Below are 17,953 nucleotides of genomic sequence, written 5' to 3'. Positions count from 1 at the left end.
CATTTGTACAGATCGATAAGTGGTTATATTTTGAGTGTATCCTCCAGTGTATCAAAGATTTTACGAAACTGCGGTGCGGAGAATTATTTTTTTTTTTTGGTGGTTTTTTTGTTTTGTTTTGTTTTTTGGTCCAAGCCAGTGCTTCAGGCTACAGGGCTGTTTACATTTTACTCAGCTATCCAGCCTCCTACCATCTGTCCATGCCAACTGCCTTAAGCTTTTAACCTTTTTAATAGGTGGTTGCATAACGCATCAAACATCACATTCGCTCACACATGTTTGGATCACCAACCAAAACTGGAAAAATTACATCATGAGCCATCATCGTGATGGAAGTCATTTCCAGTTGTTGCCTCCTTCCTTTTTTTACCCAGCTTGTACAATCTTTTGGCAGGCCTGGCACGCATGGGCAGTTATGAATTTTGAAGCGGTGCTGCACTACAAGCACCAGAGTCAGGCGAGAGATGAGAAGAAGAAGCTGCGGCACGCCAGTGGTACCAGTGCCAACAGCGAGGCCAGCAACAGCGACAGTGAGGTTGACAGCAACGACCAGAGTCCTGCTCCTTCGCCAGGACAAAAAAAGGTTAATGAGGTGAGAATGGTGCAGAATGAAGCTCACATCATAGTGGTCCACTGGCAGTCGGGTGTACTAAAAAAAACAACAAAAAAACGGAACCTTCGGTTGTACATGATTCATATGTGGTCAACTGAAGTACTTTTCGACTGATTATTCTAAAAAATATTCAAATGATGTTTGCTGGTTTAATACATTTTAATCCTGCCAAACCGATGTACATGTCCGAATGAAGTAAATGCAATAGAACCAAAGGGGGGTTTTTTTCAGTGTAGGTATAATAATTAAGAATTCTGTCCATAGTGCAGAACGGATTGTTTATTCACTTTTCAGTTCTGGTTTGAAGCTAGTCCTAACAGGCTTATCATTTCGAAACAAGATTTGCAGAAATATGCAAGCGAATACAGTATCACCATTGTGTCATGGTTATGCAACGGTCACACTGAACACAGTTTGTGTGATCAGCCCTGGAAGCGTGCCGGGCGGCACGTTTGAAGCGTCCGAAGCAAAAATTTCGGTGTTGAGCACCTTGCGCAGAACAAGCACACACACAGTCAAGTAAAGTTAAAAAAAACACACACACAGACACACACACACACACCGAGAAGTATGTACAACACGGCCAGTTTCCTTCACCAGCAAAGAACCGAGACAAAAAAGATGCAGGCTGGACGTGGGAGCAGACTGAATTGTGTAAAATTGTAGCTTTTTAACACTCAACAAATGTGAGGAACATGGTTTATAATAATACTCAAATAATAATTACAAATATATTATGCTCCTACATATTTCTTTCTTTCTTTTTCTCTCCAAGACCTTGCTTCTGTACACGGTTCCTGCTGTTCAAGGGTTCTTCCGCTCCATTTCATTGTCGAGAGGAAACAACCTGCAAGACACACTCAGGTAAGTCAAATAGCTCCGGTACTGTCCTGAATTGGCAAAGCAAGACTTATGTGAGTTTAAGAGGACATCTAGTGGTTGCTTGTTCTCCTACTCTTCTTTTCGGTCTGTAATAACTAGGCTCACTCTTATATCTTCATCCATTCATTTTCTGTACTGTTTATCCTCACGTTCTATTTCATGACTGTACTTTTTAGGGTTCTGACTTTGTGGTTTGACTATGGCCATTGGCCTGAAGTAAATGAGGCCCTGGTGGAGGGCATCAAGACCATCCAAATAGATACCTGGCTGCAGGTAAAACTTACACACATACTGTTGTCACCAGTTCATGGTCAGAACAAGAGTTTTTTTTTCAGACCAATAGTTTCTCAATCGCCAGTGTACTGTCTGTTCATTAGTTTATCGTATGCTTGTTTGTGTTTAAATGATTATATGAATTACGAATTACATAAGTGTTGGATTTTAATACTCGGGTGAGAATATCCACATTTAGGACATCCTGCCACAAAAATACCACAATTTTACAGTGAAACTTGCCAGGCAACAACGACTTAAAGTAGTGATTGACCGATTATTGGCACGACAGATAATCAGGGCCACTCACTATTCAGGTACATATCAGCATCTGCCTTTTCTTTTCTTTTTTTTTTAAAATAAATCAGCCTAGCGAGAAGTGATAAGTTATGAACTGTAGTAAGTTATTTTGAGATATTAAGTTCTCTGCTTGCACCTCACACTGGTGACCTGCTGGTCCATAGCTGCGTTGAGTATTCGCTTATTTGTTTTTGAACTTTAAACAAAAATAATAGGGATGAGTAATAAGTGAACATTTTAAATTTCACCGACAGTCGACCCCGACTATTCGCGGAATAGCGGAAATCCACGTGTAATTGCTGCCCAATGCATTGGGGGGGGGGGGGGGGGGGGGAAACAATCTACCTTCATGTAAAAGCAGTTTCATCTTGATCGACTCAATATGAAGCATTTGATGGCATTTGATTTAATAATGAATTTTGTACATTTTCAGACAAGTTTTCTCTGTCAATCCCTCAACTCAAGTTATTTGGTATCGGCGACTGGTGAGGTGAAAACTATTTAATTTAGTGCTCATCTTCGTGTTTCCTATTCAGGTGATCCCACAGCTCATTGCTCGGATTGATACCCCTCGTCCTCTGGTGGGTCGCCTCATCCACCAGTTGCTAACAGACATTGGGAGATATCATCCACAAGTAGGTTTGCACTTCTACTGCTAAATGAGCTCCCCCGCTTTTTGTCCTGAAACAATATTTAAAGCAATAACCATTGCTTAACTACGAACCGTTCCTCTCCAGGCGTTGATCTACCCACTAACTGTGGCCTCAAAATCAACCACCACGGCTCGCCACAATGCTGCAAACAAAATCCTGAAAAACATGTGTGAACACTGCAACACTCTGGTTCAGCAAGCCATCATGGTATGGACATGATTGTATTTTTTACTTAAACAGTACATATATAAATTGTGACATCATCATCAAAGTATTTTTGATTAAGCTGTTGAATTACATCCGCATATTTTGGTGGTATGAGTCATTACTCTGTTATGTATACTTTTGTGTCCTCGATCCAGGTTAGCGAGGAGCTCATCCGAGTTGCCATCTTGTGGCATGAGATGTGGCACGAGGGCCTCGAGGAGGCTTCACGTCTCTACTTTGGGGAGCGCAATGTCAAGGGCATGTTTGCTGTGCTGGAACCTCTACACGCCATGATGGAGAGGGGGCCGCAGACCCTGAAAGAAACGTCATTTAATCAGGTCTGTGTCTGGCTGCCCTCTTCATCGTACACCTAGTTCTGACCTCATGACAAAAAAATATACTGTATATGTCATAGGTGCCATTTAAATGAAAGAATTCAAATCGAAGGTTATTAATCAAGCAACGTTCAAGGATTAAATCATTTATTTCTATTCATGGTAAAGGCTTATGGCAGAGACCTGATGGAGGCTCAGGATTGGTGCAGGAAGTACATGCGCTCTGGAAATGTGAAGGACTTGACACAGGCCTGGGACCTTTACTATCATGTGTTCAGACGCATCTCCAAACAGTTGCCACAGGTAAGCAAAGCTGCGCCAACACAAATGTCTTATGACCAATTCTGACTTCCTCAGCTATTTTATATTCCACACATGTAAGTTAGCGTACAGTGCAATGCAGTCCCTCGACTATGCTGATAAGTTTTCGGCAAATCAGAGAAAAATGATTATCAGTGTGTGATCTACATTTTCTTTGCTGGATTGATTGTGTGTGTTGCACTGCTATGATGTCACATTATTTACTCGTGTGACAGAGCTGTTACTATTCCATCTACAGTACACTCACAAGCTAGATCAGGACCTACCAGTCCAATCTATATCATCATGGCTAATTGAACTCCACTGTTTAGTGAAAATCCAGCTTTTTACTTACGAAAAACATGACAGAATGGGAAAAAAAAAAGATCCCTTCGCTCATACCGGTTTCGGTGGAGGGCACTGGTAAATGTCATGCCTCTAGAGTTTCACACTAGCGGCGTTTACATGGAGTCTTGTGTTCCAATTAAAGTGAAACCGAAGACCAACAGAATGAAAACGCTCCATGTAAATAAAAAGGCCGAATCCCAATGGAATTTCTTTTGAAATCACAGGGGCGGGTATATTTCTTTTGCCAATCTAAACAAACTTCATGTAAACACTTCAATCGACATTTTAAACGACTTTTTGCACGGTGGGGGCTCGTCATGACCGCAGACTTTGAAGTGCACAGCTGCCGCTGGTTCCATATTTGTACTATTTTAATCAATGACAGCGTAATCAATTAGTGGGGGTTTTTATCCTATTAAATTAGCCATTGAATATATTTTTGGGGTGGTGGTGTGTTGATGTGAATATGCACTGTGCAAAGGCATGTCATAGCAGTATGAGGTATAGCACAACTTGAACAAAGCAGTGACCTGAGGACTCAAACAAACTGGCATTTTTTTCCCTGAAAAGTTGTCATTTTGATAGTACACAGATTCTGCCCGACAGCGACGATATACTTGAGGCTGACAGTAGCAGTTTTGATCATTCATCCATCCATTCTCTACACCACTTATACTCAAAAGGGTTGCAGGTATGCAATAGCCTGTCCCAGATGACTTCGGGCCAGGGTACACCCTGAAATGGTCCCCAGCCAATCGCAGGCCACACATAGATAAGACAATTTATAGTCTTCAGTAAACCTACCATGCATGGAATGTGAGAGGAAACCGGAGTACCCAAAGAACACTCACGCAGTCATGGAGAGAACATGCAAACCCCACACAGGAAAGCTGGAGCTTGAATTTGAACCCATGACCTCTGCGCTGTGAGACAGATGTGCTAACCAGTGCAGCTTTTTTTCCCCATATGGCACAAAAAGAAGCTTCCTCTGCTGCATCATCAGACCATCTCATTAACCGATCCTCTCAAAATTCTATGCAGCTTACTTCTCTGGAGCTGCAGTATGTTTCACCTAAATTGCTGATGTGCCGCGACCTGGAACTGGCCGTCCCGGGTACCTATGACCCCAACCAGCCAATCATTCGCATCCAGTCCATCGCGCCCTCCCTGCAGGTCATCACCTCCAAGCAGCGCCCACGAAAACTCACCATTATGGGTAAGGATTATCGGCAGGTTGCTTTAGTTTGTCGGGTTCGAGAAAAAAGCTTTGTGATTCTTTGGCTTAACTTTAACTTGTCCGAAAACTGTATGAACACGGATGTCAAACCGCACAAAAGTTACACATGTGCACACACACAGGCACACAAACATCTATCCATCCATTATCTGTGAAACCGCTTAGTCATCACGAGGGTCGTGGGCATGCCGGAGCCTATCCCAGATGTCTTCGGGCAGTAGGCGGGGTACACCCTGAACTGGTTGCCAGCTAATCGCATGGCACACAGAGACGAATAACCGTTCACGCTCACAATCACACCTACGGACAAGTTAGAGTGTTAAATTAGCCTGCCATGCATATTTTTTGGAATGTGGGAGGAAACCGGAGTACCCAGAGAAAACCCACACAGGCACGGGGAGAACATGCATTGTGAGGCGAACATGCTAACCAGTTGACCAGTGTGCCGTCTCACATAAATCAGCAACCTTGTGACCTTGACATGCCACCAAATCCAGTTGAAGCAAAGGGCTTCCTACGTCTAAAAGAATGCTTGTGCATGGCTTAACTCGCTTTATCATACTTCCTTGATTTCACATCAAGACGTGCCAAAGCAAAACGGTTATATCGCTTTGGCCTGAGCACAGCAGCATCAAGCCTTTTTTTTTCTCCGGGAATATTAGAAGATAGTTATTTGCCAGTTCATTGGACATGTAAAAGACAATTACCAATGGCAAATGTAATTGCTGAAATTCGTTATGCTGAGAATAACAGTTTTGAGAAGGGCACTTCAATTGAGGTCACAGTCACACAGTGCCTTGGGTGTAGCTCTCCTGCTGTGACTATGATTCTAAAATACTGGGGGCGGGGGGGCATGCAAGTCACAAATGCCTAACTGTGAGTACACCGCAGTTCACTTACATAAAATTAAAAATTGATTGGGAATATACAGCTGGAGTGATGGTGTTCATGTCAAGAGACTCATCTCCCAAATTAGTCACGTTCTTCTGCATATTAGTTCCTCATCGAAATTAAAGGTCAGTATTGTGTTATGATTAAGTTATTATTACACTTGTATTGCAGTTACAAATGTTCATGTTACTTTAAAAACTGCCCGTGTAGTAAATGGTTTAAAATGGCAATTTCTATTTCCATTCTTTCCTCGAGGTAAATTTTGATTCCAACTCCGAACAGCTGCAGGTGAATCAAAATTGCAGAACAGATTGTTTGACATTAGCAGTTCCATCATCCTAGTGATAAAAGTTTCCATTTGCACATAAATCTGAATTCTTCCCTAATACCAATCTTGGACAACAATTTGGAGGCATAAATAAATAACAGCGACACTATCCCATTTGCTGTGCTCTATGGTGAGAAATATCACACTGGAAGGCCTTTCAAAAAATTGCCACGCCACCGTAAAGTCACCTTGTCTCGAAGCCAAATCACGCTGCTATTAATCACAAATGCTGCGCTTTACCTCCCACTTTGCAATGGGCAGCGTCGTGCCTCGTTCTCATGTTGCGCCCTCAGTGATACACAATGCGCGCTGTAAAAGATGAAAGGCAATAAATCAACTGACCTCTGGAGCAAGACATCAGATTAAGACCTGTCACCCGCTACGGGGCTCCGAGATTTTACTGTCAGACCTCTCTGGCGGCGGGAAACGCGTTGCATCGCTTGGATGGTGTTGAGAAGCAAACAACTATACAAATCTAATATTAAAGCTTGAGCACAAATTACTCTCTGAGAACCACAATCATGCAGCCACAGCTTTTTCAAATTTGTAGGACTTTTAAACTGATCTCAGTGATCCCTCCAAGAAGTCTAGTCCATATTCATGATATGGAAATTTGGCCATATTTTTTCTCAAAGGACATCAACATATAGAGGTAATTGAAGAATGATTCCTTCCATCTTGCTATCAGGTTATGTCGTCAATGTTGTGTTTTGTGGCTCCCTCTGCAGGCAGCAACGGCCATGAGTTCATGTTCCTGTTAAAGGGCCACGAGGACCTCAGGCAGGATGAGAGAGTCATGCAGCTATTTGGTCTGGTCAACACGCTGCTCGCAAACGACCCCGCCTCTTTGCGCAAGAACCTCAGGTAGGCTAACTGCCCGCGTATTCACGCACAGTAGCATCTTTGTTGAAAACCCTTCCCTCACAGAATTAATATTTGTTATCCTTCATGTGTCGCTCATGTTAGCATCCAGCGCTACGCAGTGATCCCTTTGTCTACAAACTCAGGCCTGATCGGCTGGGTGCCCCACTGTGACACCCTGCACGCTCTCATTCGAGACTACAGAGAAAAGAAAAAGATCCTGCTGAACATTGAACATCGCATCATGCTCAGGGTATGTAATCACTGCCTGAAGTCCTTTTTCCTCAAAACTGTTAGCGAAAGGGACCGATCCTAGAATGGGTTTCAAGTTTGCTGATGTTGGCAGCTTTCTTCATTTTACGTTTCTCAGTGAATAATTAACAAATGTTGCACATATAAGGATTTATGTCATGCAATTCTTTCTTGCCAAGGTTCGCCACAGTGTCATTTTAGTTTCTTCTATTTTAAATTCAAAAGCCAGTTTTTATCATTTTTGAAACCCCCTTTGTTTGTAATCTATTCCACATTTGGCATTGTTTAGTTTTACCTTGACAATAAGTCATAATCCGAGGTGCATTTATGTAATGTCTTTCAAGGGACTCAGTGACTGCGCATCCATCACCCGATGGGTCTTTTTATAATTCAGGAAGAATTTGATTGGGGTTTGTTTGTTTTTTTCCTCTATTAGAATCGACTTGAAACCTGTGAGCTGTTATCCGTCAACTTCGCAAAAAGTGCCAGGGAAATTTTAATCATACCATATCGGAACTGGTGATTCATCACTGTTATGTCATATATGCAAATGTTCCCATTGTTACGGTTGTCCTAAAGTGCCCTCATTGCCTTTAACCTCCTAAGAGCAGAATGCTTACTGAAACACATGATAGTTTTTAATGTTTTTTTTGGTTTTGTTTTTTTTCATGGCGTCACCAGTGTGTTGGACTACAGCCTGTATTGATTTGTTTTTCGCATTTGCCCCCAACACCTACGTACCGGTCCTTAAATTCAGAGAGCAACACTGAGGCGCAAACACATTTGCACAACAAATTATCATTCATTTTGTACAATGCAGATTTATGTTTAATTAAGCAAACACATGGCCTTCACTGTTTCTGCCATCTGTTGTTTTGAAATGACAATTTTACCCCAAAAAAAAAAAAAAGAAGACACCAACTGCTAAAGGTTACATTTCAAATTGATTCATCAAAACACAAGATCCTATTTACATTCATTTGTTGTCTAATAAAGACCAATGCATCTTTAACGAAGATGCATTTGGACTCCTTAATTGCTTTGCGCCGCAGGGTTTTCTTTCGATAGTATATAAAAGGAATTGAAAGAATATAAAAGGAATTGAAAGAGATTTTGCAACAATATAATGTCCCAATCATTACCATATCTAATGAACAAATAGTCAATGACAATAAACCAGCATCTAGTTTCAGCCAATAGAGTGAGACATTAAAACATTGGGGAAAAAATGATATTAGCCGTTTTGATTTTGCTCGTGATACAGTTGTTAAAAAAAGGGGGGGGGGGGGATAAAATCATAGGTGTGCTTGATTTAATTGTATACCAAGTCAAATTTGAGTGGTGAGGCTGACAAAAGTGCTCCGGGGCCTGCTCATGATGCGAAGATTGGCGTTGCGCTCAGTGCAGGAGCTATTTTATCAGAAACCAGCTTGTTGTTGTTTTTCTTTTGTTTCTTTGGAGAGCCTATCTAGAATAATTCTGCTTGGAAACTTCCCTGGAACAAATGTATACATGATTCCCATGTAGTTTTTTTGTTTGTTTGTTTTTGCAGTCCTTGAGGGTTTGTTTGGTTTTTTTGGGGAAAGTTTTACTTGGTGCCGTTCAGCGTAGTTGCTTGGCTCTTTTTCTTCTTCAGCTGAATAGCTGGGTAGTGCTGTTGCTGTTTCTGGGAAGGCTTTGATGGTTTCCGGCGTTATTCCGTCCAGACCTTGTGCTTTGGGATCCTTCAGTTTTATATCCTTTTCTTGTTTTTTTTTTTTTGTGCTTATTTGTGAAGTGTTCTGCCCCTTATCCTTAATTTTTCCTTCCTTTTGAGTAGTTTTCCTTCCTTGACTCATTTTGGTCTGTCGAGGACTCTAGGTTTTTGTAATTGCCCATTCGTATCCGTGTTACATTGTAGTTTTGGTGGGTTGATTGGCTACGTCTTCGGCCTGGGTTGCAAGGTTACTGATGAGCTATCTTTTGTCTTTCTTGATTCTCCTTTTCACTTTGCTAGGGAGTATTCAAGCTGTGCTTTTTGCTTTTGTAGCTATTTTTTGATTGCGTCCTTCACTTTTTCCTGAGTTGGCAGTTTCTGCAGAGTGTCCCCTGATATTTCTTCCATATTGTTTCTCATCCTTTTCCCGCATGTCTTCACATGCCTCACTCCAAGCTCTCAATGCTTTGCCACTATTGAGCCGTGCTCCGTTCTTCTTCCAGTTGACCTAGCAGGTGGAATAGGTTGCAATTTCTCTCTGATGTTTTGGGCCTGGACATGGCTAAAGTTGAATGTTCTGCTGTTTGTTTTTGTTGTTGTTTGTATTTTTTACTGCAGAAAAAAAAATACACTTCACCTCTTCCAGATTTGTTCGTAATGTTTTGCTGATGCAAATCTGATCAATGTAATTTTCAGTTTTGTGATCCGAGCCAACTATGCCATTTTGTGAGGAAAGACAATGCTTCCTATGACCAAGTTTTGAAAAAGCACAGAAAGCTTTTAATTGTCCGCCATTGATTTTAATTAGCATTGCCCATTCTTTGCTCCTTTCTCATGTTATCTTGACCTATTTTGGAACTGAAGTTTCATGTCAGTATAATGTTTTGTTTTGTTTTTTTGTTAAAGACCTATTTTAGGCATTCATAAAAGTTGTCTTTTTGCTGCTGCACTGCCTTGTTTGTTGGTGCATAGCACTGGATTATGGTGATTTTCTTGGATGGAGTGAAAAGTCATGCAGTGGTTGGTTTTTCTTCCAGATGGCGCCTGACTATGACCACCTGACACTGATGGAGAAAGTGGAGGTGTTTGAGCACGCAGTCAACAACACTGCCGGGGATGACCTGGCAAAGCTTTTGTGGCTAAAGAGCCCCAGTTCGGAGGTAAGATGCTCTGCTTCTTTTTCTTTTTTCTTGTTGGCAGCACTGGCAAGGATAAATGAGTGTACATGATCTTTTCAGCATCGGTCCTCACTGGTTCAAGGGTAAAATGTCAAGGACACTTGACAAACACATCTAAAATAAGAAACCGTGCAATAAAAGAGGAACTACTGTAGGACAAGGAAAGTGTCATTGAAGGCACCGTACCTCACTTTAATAAGTAGCCTTGCAGCTGCAATTTTTATTAGTTTGGGAACCTCTTCAAATGTTCAGAGATTAGGCGTTGAGAAAAAACATCCTTTTATCTTGTTTGTCATCTTGCACAGCTCATTTAGACATTTTGTAATCCAGTCATTATTTCTCCTCCAGGTGTGGTTTGATAGGAGGACGAATTATACTCGCTCCTTGGCTGTGATGTCAATGGTCGGCTACATCCTGGGACTGGGCGACAGGTGGACTCATCGACGAGATCAAAGTTACCATTGTTCAACTTTGTTTATAAGGAGATTATGTTTCTGTTCTTCACAGACATCCTTCCAATTTGATGTTGGATCGGTTAAGTGGAAAGATCCTCCATATTGACTTTGGAGATTGTTTTGAGGTAAGACGAATTTATTTATGCGACATGCACGCGTCATACAATTATTTTGGCTCCAAGATTAACCAGGATTACATTGATCAGGTTGCCATGACTCGAGAAAAGTTTCCTGAAAAGATTCCCTTCAGATTGACAAGGATGCTGACCAATGCCATGGAGGTAACCGGCACAACATCTTCATCTGTATTTAGCCTTTGGTCGCAAATACTGGACTCATCCCGAATTTATTTGTCCTGACAGAAAACTGTGATTGTGTACAAAGTTTGTGTTTGCGGCCAGTAATTTGCGTGTTTTTGACTGTGTGCAAGGTGACAGGCTTGGACGGTAACTACCGAATCACATGCCACACGGTCATGGAAGTGCTGAGGGAGCACAGAGACAGTGTCATGGCCGTGCTGGAGGCCTTCGTCTACGACCCGCTGCTCAATTGGAGACTCATGGACAGTAAGGAACCATTTAGGACAATTGAACATTGTCCTCCGTGGTATCAGCATTTTCTTGCGGAAGCATACAGTATGTTCTATTAAAGAAACAAAAATGCACGTTGGCACTGAAATAACGTGAGATAAATTGACACTGATGGAAAAAAAATCAATATTGACAAGGCACAAAGCTTCTGGGAGAAACTCCTTCAGCCCCATGCTTACAAATGTAAAAAAAAAATGAAGCACGCAAAAAAAAAGAACAAACACCGAAAAGACATCCGATTTTATTGTTACTTTTTTAATGTATGCTACTATTTCGTACCAAACTATTTCAAACTGTAGTATGAGAAGTCCTGCTTTGTACAGTATCTCCCAAACATGTTACAGTAATAAGTTACCTAGTCTCATTCTTAAGAAAAAAAAATCAACATAAATAAAGATAAAAATCTTTGACCGAGCTACATTACAAATAGCAATTTACTGTCAGGTTGAAGGGAAGATTTGTAACGTAGTACAGCGTGTGCGGAGTTGATGCGTGTTAACGGCAGTCTGGCTCAGTGTGACCGTTTTCTCTGCCTGTGACAGAATGACAGATGATTACTTTATGAAATAATGTCTCTTAACTGCATGGCTGGACAAAGGAACAGTATTTAGGCGGTTTAATGGAAGGCCGGCAGGCATTGTCGTGACGCAAAGCATTTCAAGTACAAATTTCTCCTTTTCCTTCAATTTTCAAGGTCATTTCAAGCAACAGAACAGATTCACAGAACAGATGGTGATGTACTATTAGATAAAAAAAAATTGTTGTCAGATAAAGAGTGATGAGGTTCGAATTGGTCAATCACATATGCATTGATATATGTATCGTTACTCATCAAGTTCACTGTAAATTAGGCTTTTTGTTTCAAACCTAAGTCTAGGAAGCTGTAGCCCTTCATTAAAAAAAAGTTTGAAGAGTAGGTAGATTTAAAAAGAAATGTATCGATGTGAAAATTGGATTTTTTGGTTCTGCTCTTTAATTATGATTGGGTGTAAATACAAATGAATGGTGCACTGCTAATTAACTGTATGTGGTCTAATAATAACTTCTTTTTTTGAACAGCAGAAAAATCTTTCTACCTGACTGTGTTTTGACTCAGAAGTAGAATTCACAGCACTTTTTGAACAAAACAAAAAAAATAAAAGCCATGTTGTTGTGGTCATCGCTAACAAACATGATTTGCCCCCCAGCTAACACAAAAGGCAACAAGCGCTCACGCACGAGGACAGACTCGTATACGGCGGGTCAGTCAGTCGGTGAGTCACCAATGTTGCTTTTATTTGTACAAAGATGCCCCCACCTCCTCCCCCACACTCCCCTGACAGTGTTCTGTCCTCTTACGCAGAAGCGCTTGAGGGAATAGAAATGGGTGAAGCTACGCACAAGAAACCAGGGACCACAGTGCCTGAATCCATTCACTCATTCAGTGAGTTTTTGCCTTTTCACGCTTTATTTGCTCTGTTTGCTCTTGTTTTGATTGTTGAACGAGGCCACTTCTGCTCACTGCTTAGCCAACACAATATGATACCTTTGCAAGAGTCTGATATTTGAAATTTCTAGTCAACAACTCTGTCTGTTTCAGTTGGCGATGGCTTGGTGCAACCCGAAGCCCTCAACAAGAAAGCCATTCAAATTATCAACAGAGTGCGAGATAAACTGACAGGTAAATTCTGCAGCCTTCAAGCAGTCCGCTTCAGGTTCCACGCTGATGGTCACAATCACACTTCTTCAATGACAAATCAATGTCAATATGAAATGAACGATGAATGATCTTAAATGATCACCCTTCTAACTTCATGGCATTTCACACGATAAACACACACGCACAGACTGTGTACTTTTTCCTCCTGGCCACTTTAACTGTGAAGGAAATGATGCTTCAAGCGTCTACGTTTATTTTCTTTCTTACTTGGCCTCAGAGAAGGCTGGTGTAGAAGTACCTGGCCTTTCTTTGGCCGATCCAAACAAATGGCATTTTGCATTTTAACCCTTTGAGGGACAGCGGTCACTACAGTGGACAGCTTATCGTGTTATCAGGTTACAGGGTGCACGAAAGGGTTAATGTGACTGTGGTCCCTCCAGGTCGAGACTTCTCTCATGACGAGACGCTGGATGTGCCAACGCAAGTAGAGCTTCTGATCAAGCAGGCCACGTCCCATGAGAACCTGTGCCAATGTTACATTGGATGGTCCGTACCACTGCTTGTTTGTGCACCTGCTTTTTGTGTGTTTGTTTGTCTACAATCGGCAGTGTCATTGCCAGGATAGTTGCCATAGTCTGTTGTAGCCATAATGATGAAAAGGGTGAAAGTGAACACACTCCTGTTAATCTAGTTTAAAAAGTACTGTAAGTACTTAGTTGTGATCATCATCGTTTGTAAACTGTGTAAAACACTTTTACCTGACTTGTTCATAATATCATTTTGTCCTCTCTCTTTAGGTGTCCCTTCTGGTGAAGAACCATTTTTGGGAGCCATTTTTTTCACTCGACATTCTTAGCAATGAATCATGAAGACACATTCTCAAACTCAACCGACACACTAATTCCTAGACGAAACTGTACAGTTGTGCCTTGAAAGTCAACCACAATCGGTTCTGTGACATTGATGAACTTCAGTTAGGTCGATTTCCCAACATTTCCCAATGAGAGAATTTCATCTGGAACCATTTTCTCGAGTCCAGACTGTTACCATCATGAACTCTTGGTTGTAAATGTCATTTTAAAAACAGACATTATGAATTATTATGAATTGAAAACAGTTGCCAGGCGTCTTAACGTTTGTGATATGCTTTCATCAAAGTACATCAGTGATCAAGAATTATGGACATAAATTTACTGCTTGTATTGCAGAAAGAACTAATTGCTGAATTTGAGCCCAGTTAGACGGAGGACATCGGCAAGCACCCTCGTAATGTTGAAATTGGCTTGTTGTAGGGGCAGAGCTGTTTCATGAAGCTTGCCAGCCCTCATCCTACCCTACATACTGTACCCCTCGGCCAAATTTAAATTTACAGTTCGTTAAATTGACGACTATTGACCTTCTGCCAAGTTTTGGAAAATGAGCTGTACTTACCGGTATATCTGGAAAGAAACACAGCACTTGATTTTTTTTGTAGTTTGTTATGGCCTCATTCCAACGTGGAATAATTTGTTTCCCTCAAAATTCTCTACACAACCCCCTATAATGATGTGAAATAGAGAGAAAAAAAAGTTTTTTGGTTTTTTGGGTTTTTTTTGGTGACAATTTCTTTAAAAAAAAAACTAAAACAAATGGCATCCACATAGAATAAGTAATTACAGCTTTTGCCACAAATCTCAAAACTGAGCTCAGGTTTTCATTGAGCATCCTTGAAAGGTTCCTACATCTTAATTGGACTCCATCTTTGGTTGATTCAGTTGATTTGGCTTCATTTGGAAAGGCATGCCTCTATCGATAGTATTTAAGGTCCCACTGGTGAAGGTGCAGTGGAGTGGCCCGTACATACTGAAAAGCTGCGCCTAACTGACAACTATAGAAATGCATTGTGGAGAAAGGACGTTTTAGCCCCAAAATAATCAAAATTAATCACATTCATAATTTTCCATATGTTCCCTCCACGTAATATTTTAACTATATTGTCATACACATATTAACAATATTTGAAACAGTTGAACACTTTTTAAACACTCTTAATTTTAGCCCATGGCAGCTAGCCAGAGAAGCTAAAATCGCAATTTACACCTTCACTCAGTGTTCTCCAAAATGTCAGTTGTACTCCAAATTTCAACTTTGGAGTTCCCCACTGTCTGTTTTTACACAGTGTAGCTTTTGCTCTTTCAGTCCTTTTTCCCTCCACTGTGGTCTCTTTCCATGGCATGCTTTTGGGGGGAAAAGCTACTTCCAAGCTCAATTTTTACCCGATTATCCTGATTTAAGTGGACATGCTGCGAGCCCCCCAGCAATAACTCCTGGCTAACAGTTTTCTACTTTGGCCATTTTGACAGCGACACAATTATACTTTGCACGCTAGATGCTTCTTAGACACCCAGTTGTGTGGTCATGTCGTATGTTAATTGATTAATGTGACGTTTCAGTACAAAGGTTCGCCTTTTTATGAACTTCAAACTCAATGTGTAATCCATGATATGAATGAAACTGAAATCCTCATGACACACTGTATAGGCATTGTGTGCCATTAAACATGTACAGACACACTTTTGGCCTTGTGTTTTGTTAATTTGGCCACCGTTTGCGCTCTCAATTAAGGAAAATGAAGGCTTGCGCATTTTAGCCGCAGGCAGATTTGCTGCTATCCTTCCTCTTGTTTTTCTTTTCTTGCCCACAGAGGGCACTCTGACTCCTAATAAGACCATCCTCCCTCCGTCTTTGGCAAAAGAGGATGTTGTGATCAGGCTGCAGATAGACGACGAAATGTTCTTTGGAAAGCTGAGCAGTCCTGGGATGCATATGCTGTTGAACATTTGGCCCAGAAAAGAGATTAGATGACTTGTCTAACAGCAGCGACGCAGTGTTTACCCTCGTCCCAAAGCCAAATTGCCGGTGTTTTATATGTCCCCCCGTTGTTGTTCCCTCTTTATCTCCCACGTTCTCCTTTTGTAGGTTAATTACTTATTGATAGTTACGGATTACAGATCAACAAAAAGCAGCCCATTGATCTCTTCCCTCACCTCTGCAATGTCACACTCTACACATTGGGACAGAGCCCTTGTGATTATCTGTTCCCATCGACCCATTCCTCTTTATTTTCCTCTGTTTCTCTCTTTTTTTCTCCACCCCCCCCCCCTCCGCTGCCAAAGCCTCATTAGACAAAATGTGTCTTTTCATATGCCGCCTGCTTCCATTTCTGTTGTTCTTCCTCGCTCGCCTAATTTGTTTGTGTTTTGTCAGCACATGCCATGGAGCCTGCTGAGGGGCAGGTGACTCAATAGCTGATGGTAAATAGGTTCCATCGATTTGAGGGAGTGATTTTGTTGTGTACCAACTGTCTATATGGACTGACTTCACAGCAAAAGAGTGCTGGTTTCGGTGGGGATAAATGCTACTCTCTGGAGAAAGGTGTGAATTGATGACAGCGGTGTGGGATCGAGCTAGCCAGGTACCAGACATTGGAAATATGCCAGGCTTAAATAATGTCACAAAAATCATTTATAAGGGTGGCCTGGTGGGTTAGTGGTTAGCGCGTCGACCTCACAGTGCAGAGGTACCGGGTTCGATTCCAACTCTGTGTGGTGTTTCTCCCTGTGCCTGCATGGGTTTTCTCCGGGTACTCCGGTTTCCTCCCATATTCCAAAAACATGCATGGCAGGCTGATTGAACACTCAAAATTGTCCCGAGGTGTGAGCGCGGAAGGTTGTTTGTCTCTGTGTGCCCTGCCATTGGCTGGCAACCGGTTCATGGGTGTCCCCGAAGACGGCTGGGATAGGCTCCTGCATGCCCCGCGACCTTTGTGAGAATAAAGCAGATCAGAAAATGGATGGATGGATGGAAATCATTTATTATTGTTGCAGCCAATATATACAGGCCATACATAAAAGGCAGACGTAAGAAAAATTTGGATTGGATACAACTTTATTGTCAAATGAAAAAAGTCAAGTGTGCAATGGGTGAGTCCAGTTTCTCTCCCATTGGATGCATACAGAAAAATTAAACAATACATGAGCCACTTTGTAATTGTTCCGCTTAATTTAGCTAAGCCATCATTGTAGATCAGGTGTCACCTACTCAACGTACTGTATGTGCAGGCCGCTGGAGATAGTCGGGTGTGTCTGGGCCGCATCTAGTGTTCCACGAAAAAAGGGGTTCAAGTTTTCAATTTAAAAAAATGACCACTAATCTAATCTTCTCAATCGTTATTAATAACGGTTCAGAGCATTAATGTTACTTCAGAACAAAAACAAGATTAGTGACTCGGTCCTCTCATCTCCCTGCTACTTTGTATTCTCCTCACTGTCTCGTTGAGTCATGACGACTGAATTCTTGAGCAGTGCAACTTTGGATGAGCATTCAAGACAAGTCAGGGTGCTGCTGTCCTGAACAACAACAAAAAAATCATCCCATCTCTGTTCTCATCCCCAACCGCTCCCTTCACGGCAAGTTTTGAAAACCACATGACTGGGATCGGGTGACAAGATATCTTTTCCTTCCACTTGGGTGTCACTTCATAAGTATGTTTTGCCAAAAGTCATCATGAACCTAAGCAATGGTAGCTCATAAGTGATTAAAAAAAACTTGGAGTTGTCATGACAAAAAAGGTGGCCACTAACATTAAATTTTGTCAAGATGTCCCTGAAAGTGTGTTGGGCATGAACAGTGCACTTTTTTTTTACATTTCTACTTGCATCTCAAGCACTTGTAATGGTGACTTTCCATTGCAAGCCAGCAATTTGTAGTGCTCGCAAATGCTAAAGACAACAGGTGCAGTTTAGTGATACATGCTGCTGCCGTTCCTGCAGACAGTGCAAATTTGATTCCTGGCCAGTGTCCCAATACCCACCCACGAAAATAACAAATACATCAAAAAAAAAAAAAAAACGACAACAAATGGGTTGTCTCAGGA

At 41.5% G+C, this 17,953-nt stretch overlaps 1 protein-coding gene across 3 annotated transcripts in view; it reads left to right on the top strand.

The window, feature by feature from the left end:
- The window catches only part of mtor (mechanistic target of rapamycin kinase), a 71,948-nt gene extending 56,358 nt beyond the window's left edge, over nt 1–15,590 (top strand). For 2 of the 3 annotated variants that reach the window (XM_086106372.1, XM_086106380.1), the window contains exons 39-58: nt 395–592; nt 1,389–1,477; nt 1,672–1,768; nt 2,605–2,703; nt 2,806–2,928; nt 3,084–3,266; nt 3,432–3,566; nt 4,953–5,127; nt 7,096–7,231; nt 7,334–7,481; nt 10,214–10,336; nt 10,703–10,785; nt 10,862–10,934; nt 11,016–11,090; nt 11,240–11,375; nt 12,587–12,652; nt 12,742–12,822; nt 12,979–13,059; nt 13,479–13,584; nt 13,836–15,590. In XM_086106372.1, coding sequence (XP_085962498.1) covers nt 395–592; nt 1,389–1,477; nt 1,672–1,768; nt 2,605–2,703; nt 2,806–2,928; nt 3,084–3,266; nt 3,432–3,566; nt 4,953–5,127; nt 7,096–7,231; nt 7,334–7,481; nt 10,214–10,336; nt 10,703–10,785; nt 10,862–10,934; nt 11,016–11,090; nt 11,240–11,375; nt 12,587–12,652; nt 12,742–12,822; nt 12,979–13,059; nt 13,479–13,584; nt 13,836–13,851 — 2,223 coding nt within the window. In that variant the 3' untranslated portion in view covers nt 13,852–15,590. The remainder of the gene's footprint in view (nt 1–394; nt 593–1,388; nt 1,478–1,671; nt 1,769–2,604; nt 2,704–2,805; nt 2,929–3,083; nt 3,267–3,431; nt 3,567–4,952; nt 5,128–7,095; nt 7,232–7,333; nt 7,482–10,213; nt 10,337–10,702; nt 10,786–10,861; nt 10,935–11,015; nt 11,091–11,239; nt 11,376–12,586; nt 12,653–12,741; nt 12,823–12,978; nt 13,060–13,478; nt 13,585–13,835) is intronic. The other variant, XM_086106388.1, reaches the window with a different exon arrangement.
- The last annotated feature ends 2,363 nt before the right edge of the window (nt 15,591–17,953 follow it).

The sequence above is a fragment of the Hippocampus guttulatus genome, chromosome 1, assembly GCF_054856545.1.
Source record: "Hippocampus guttulatus isolate MCC_2025c chromosome 1, RoL_Hgut_1.0, whole genome shotgun sequence".
NCBI classification, from domain to species: domain Eukaryota; kingdom Metazoa; phylum Chordata; class Actinopteri; order Syngnathiformes; family Syngnathidae; genus Hippocampus; species Hippocampus guttulatus.
The sequence above is the reverse complement of the archived record's forward strand: the minus strand, read 5'-3'. Positions and strand labels throughout refer to the sequence as shown.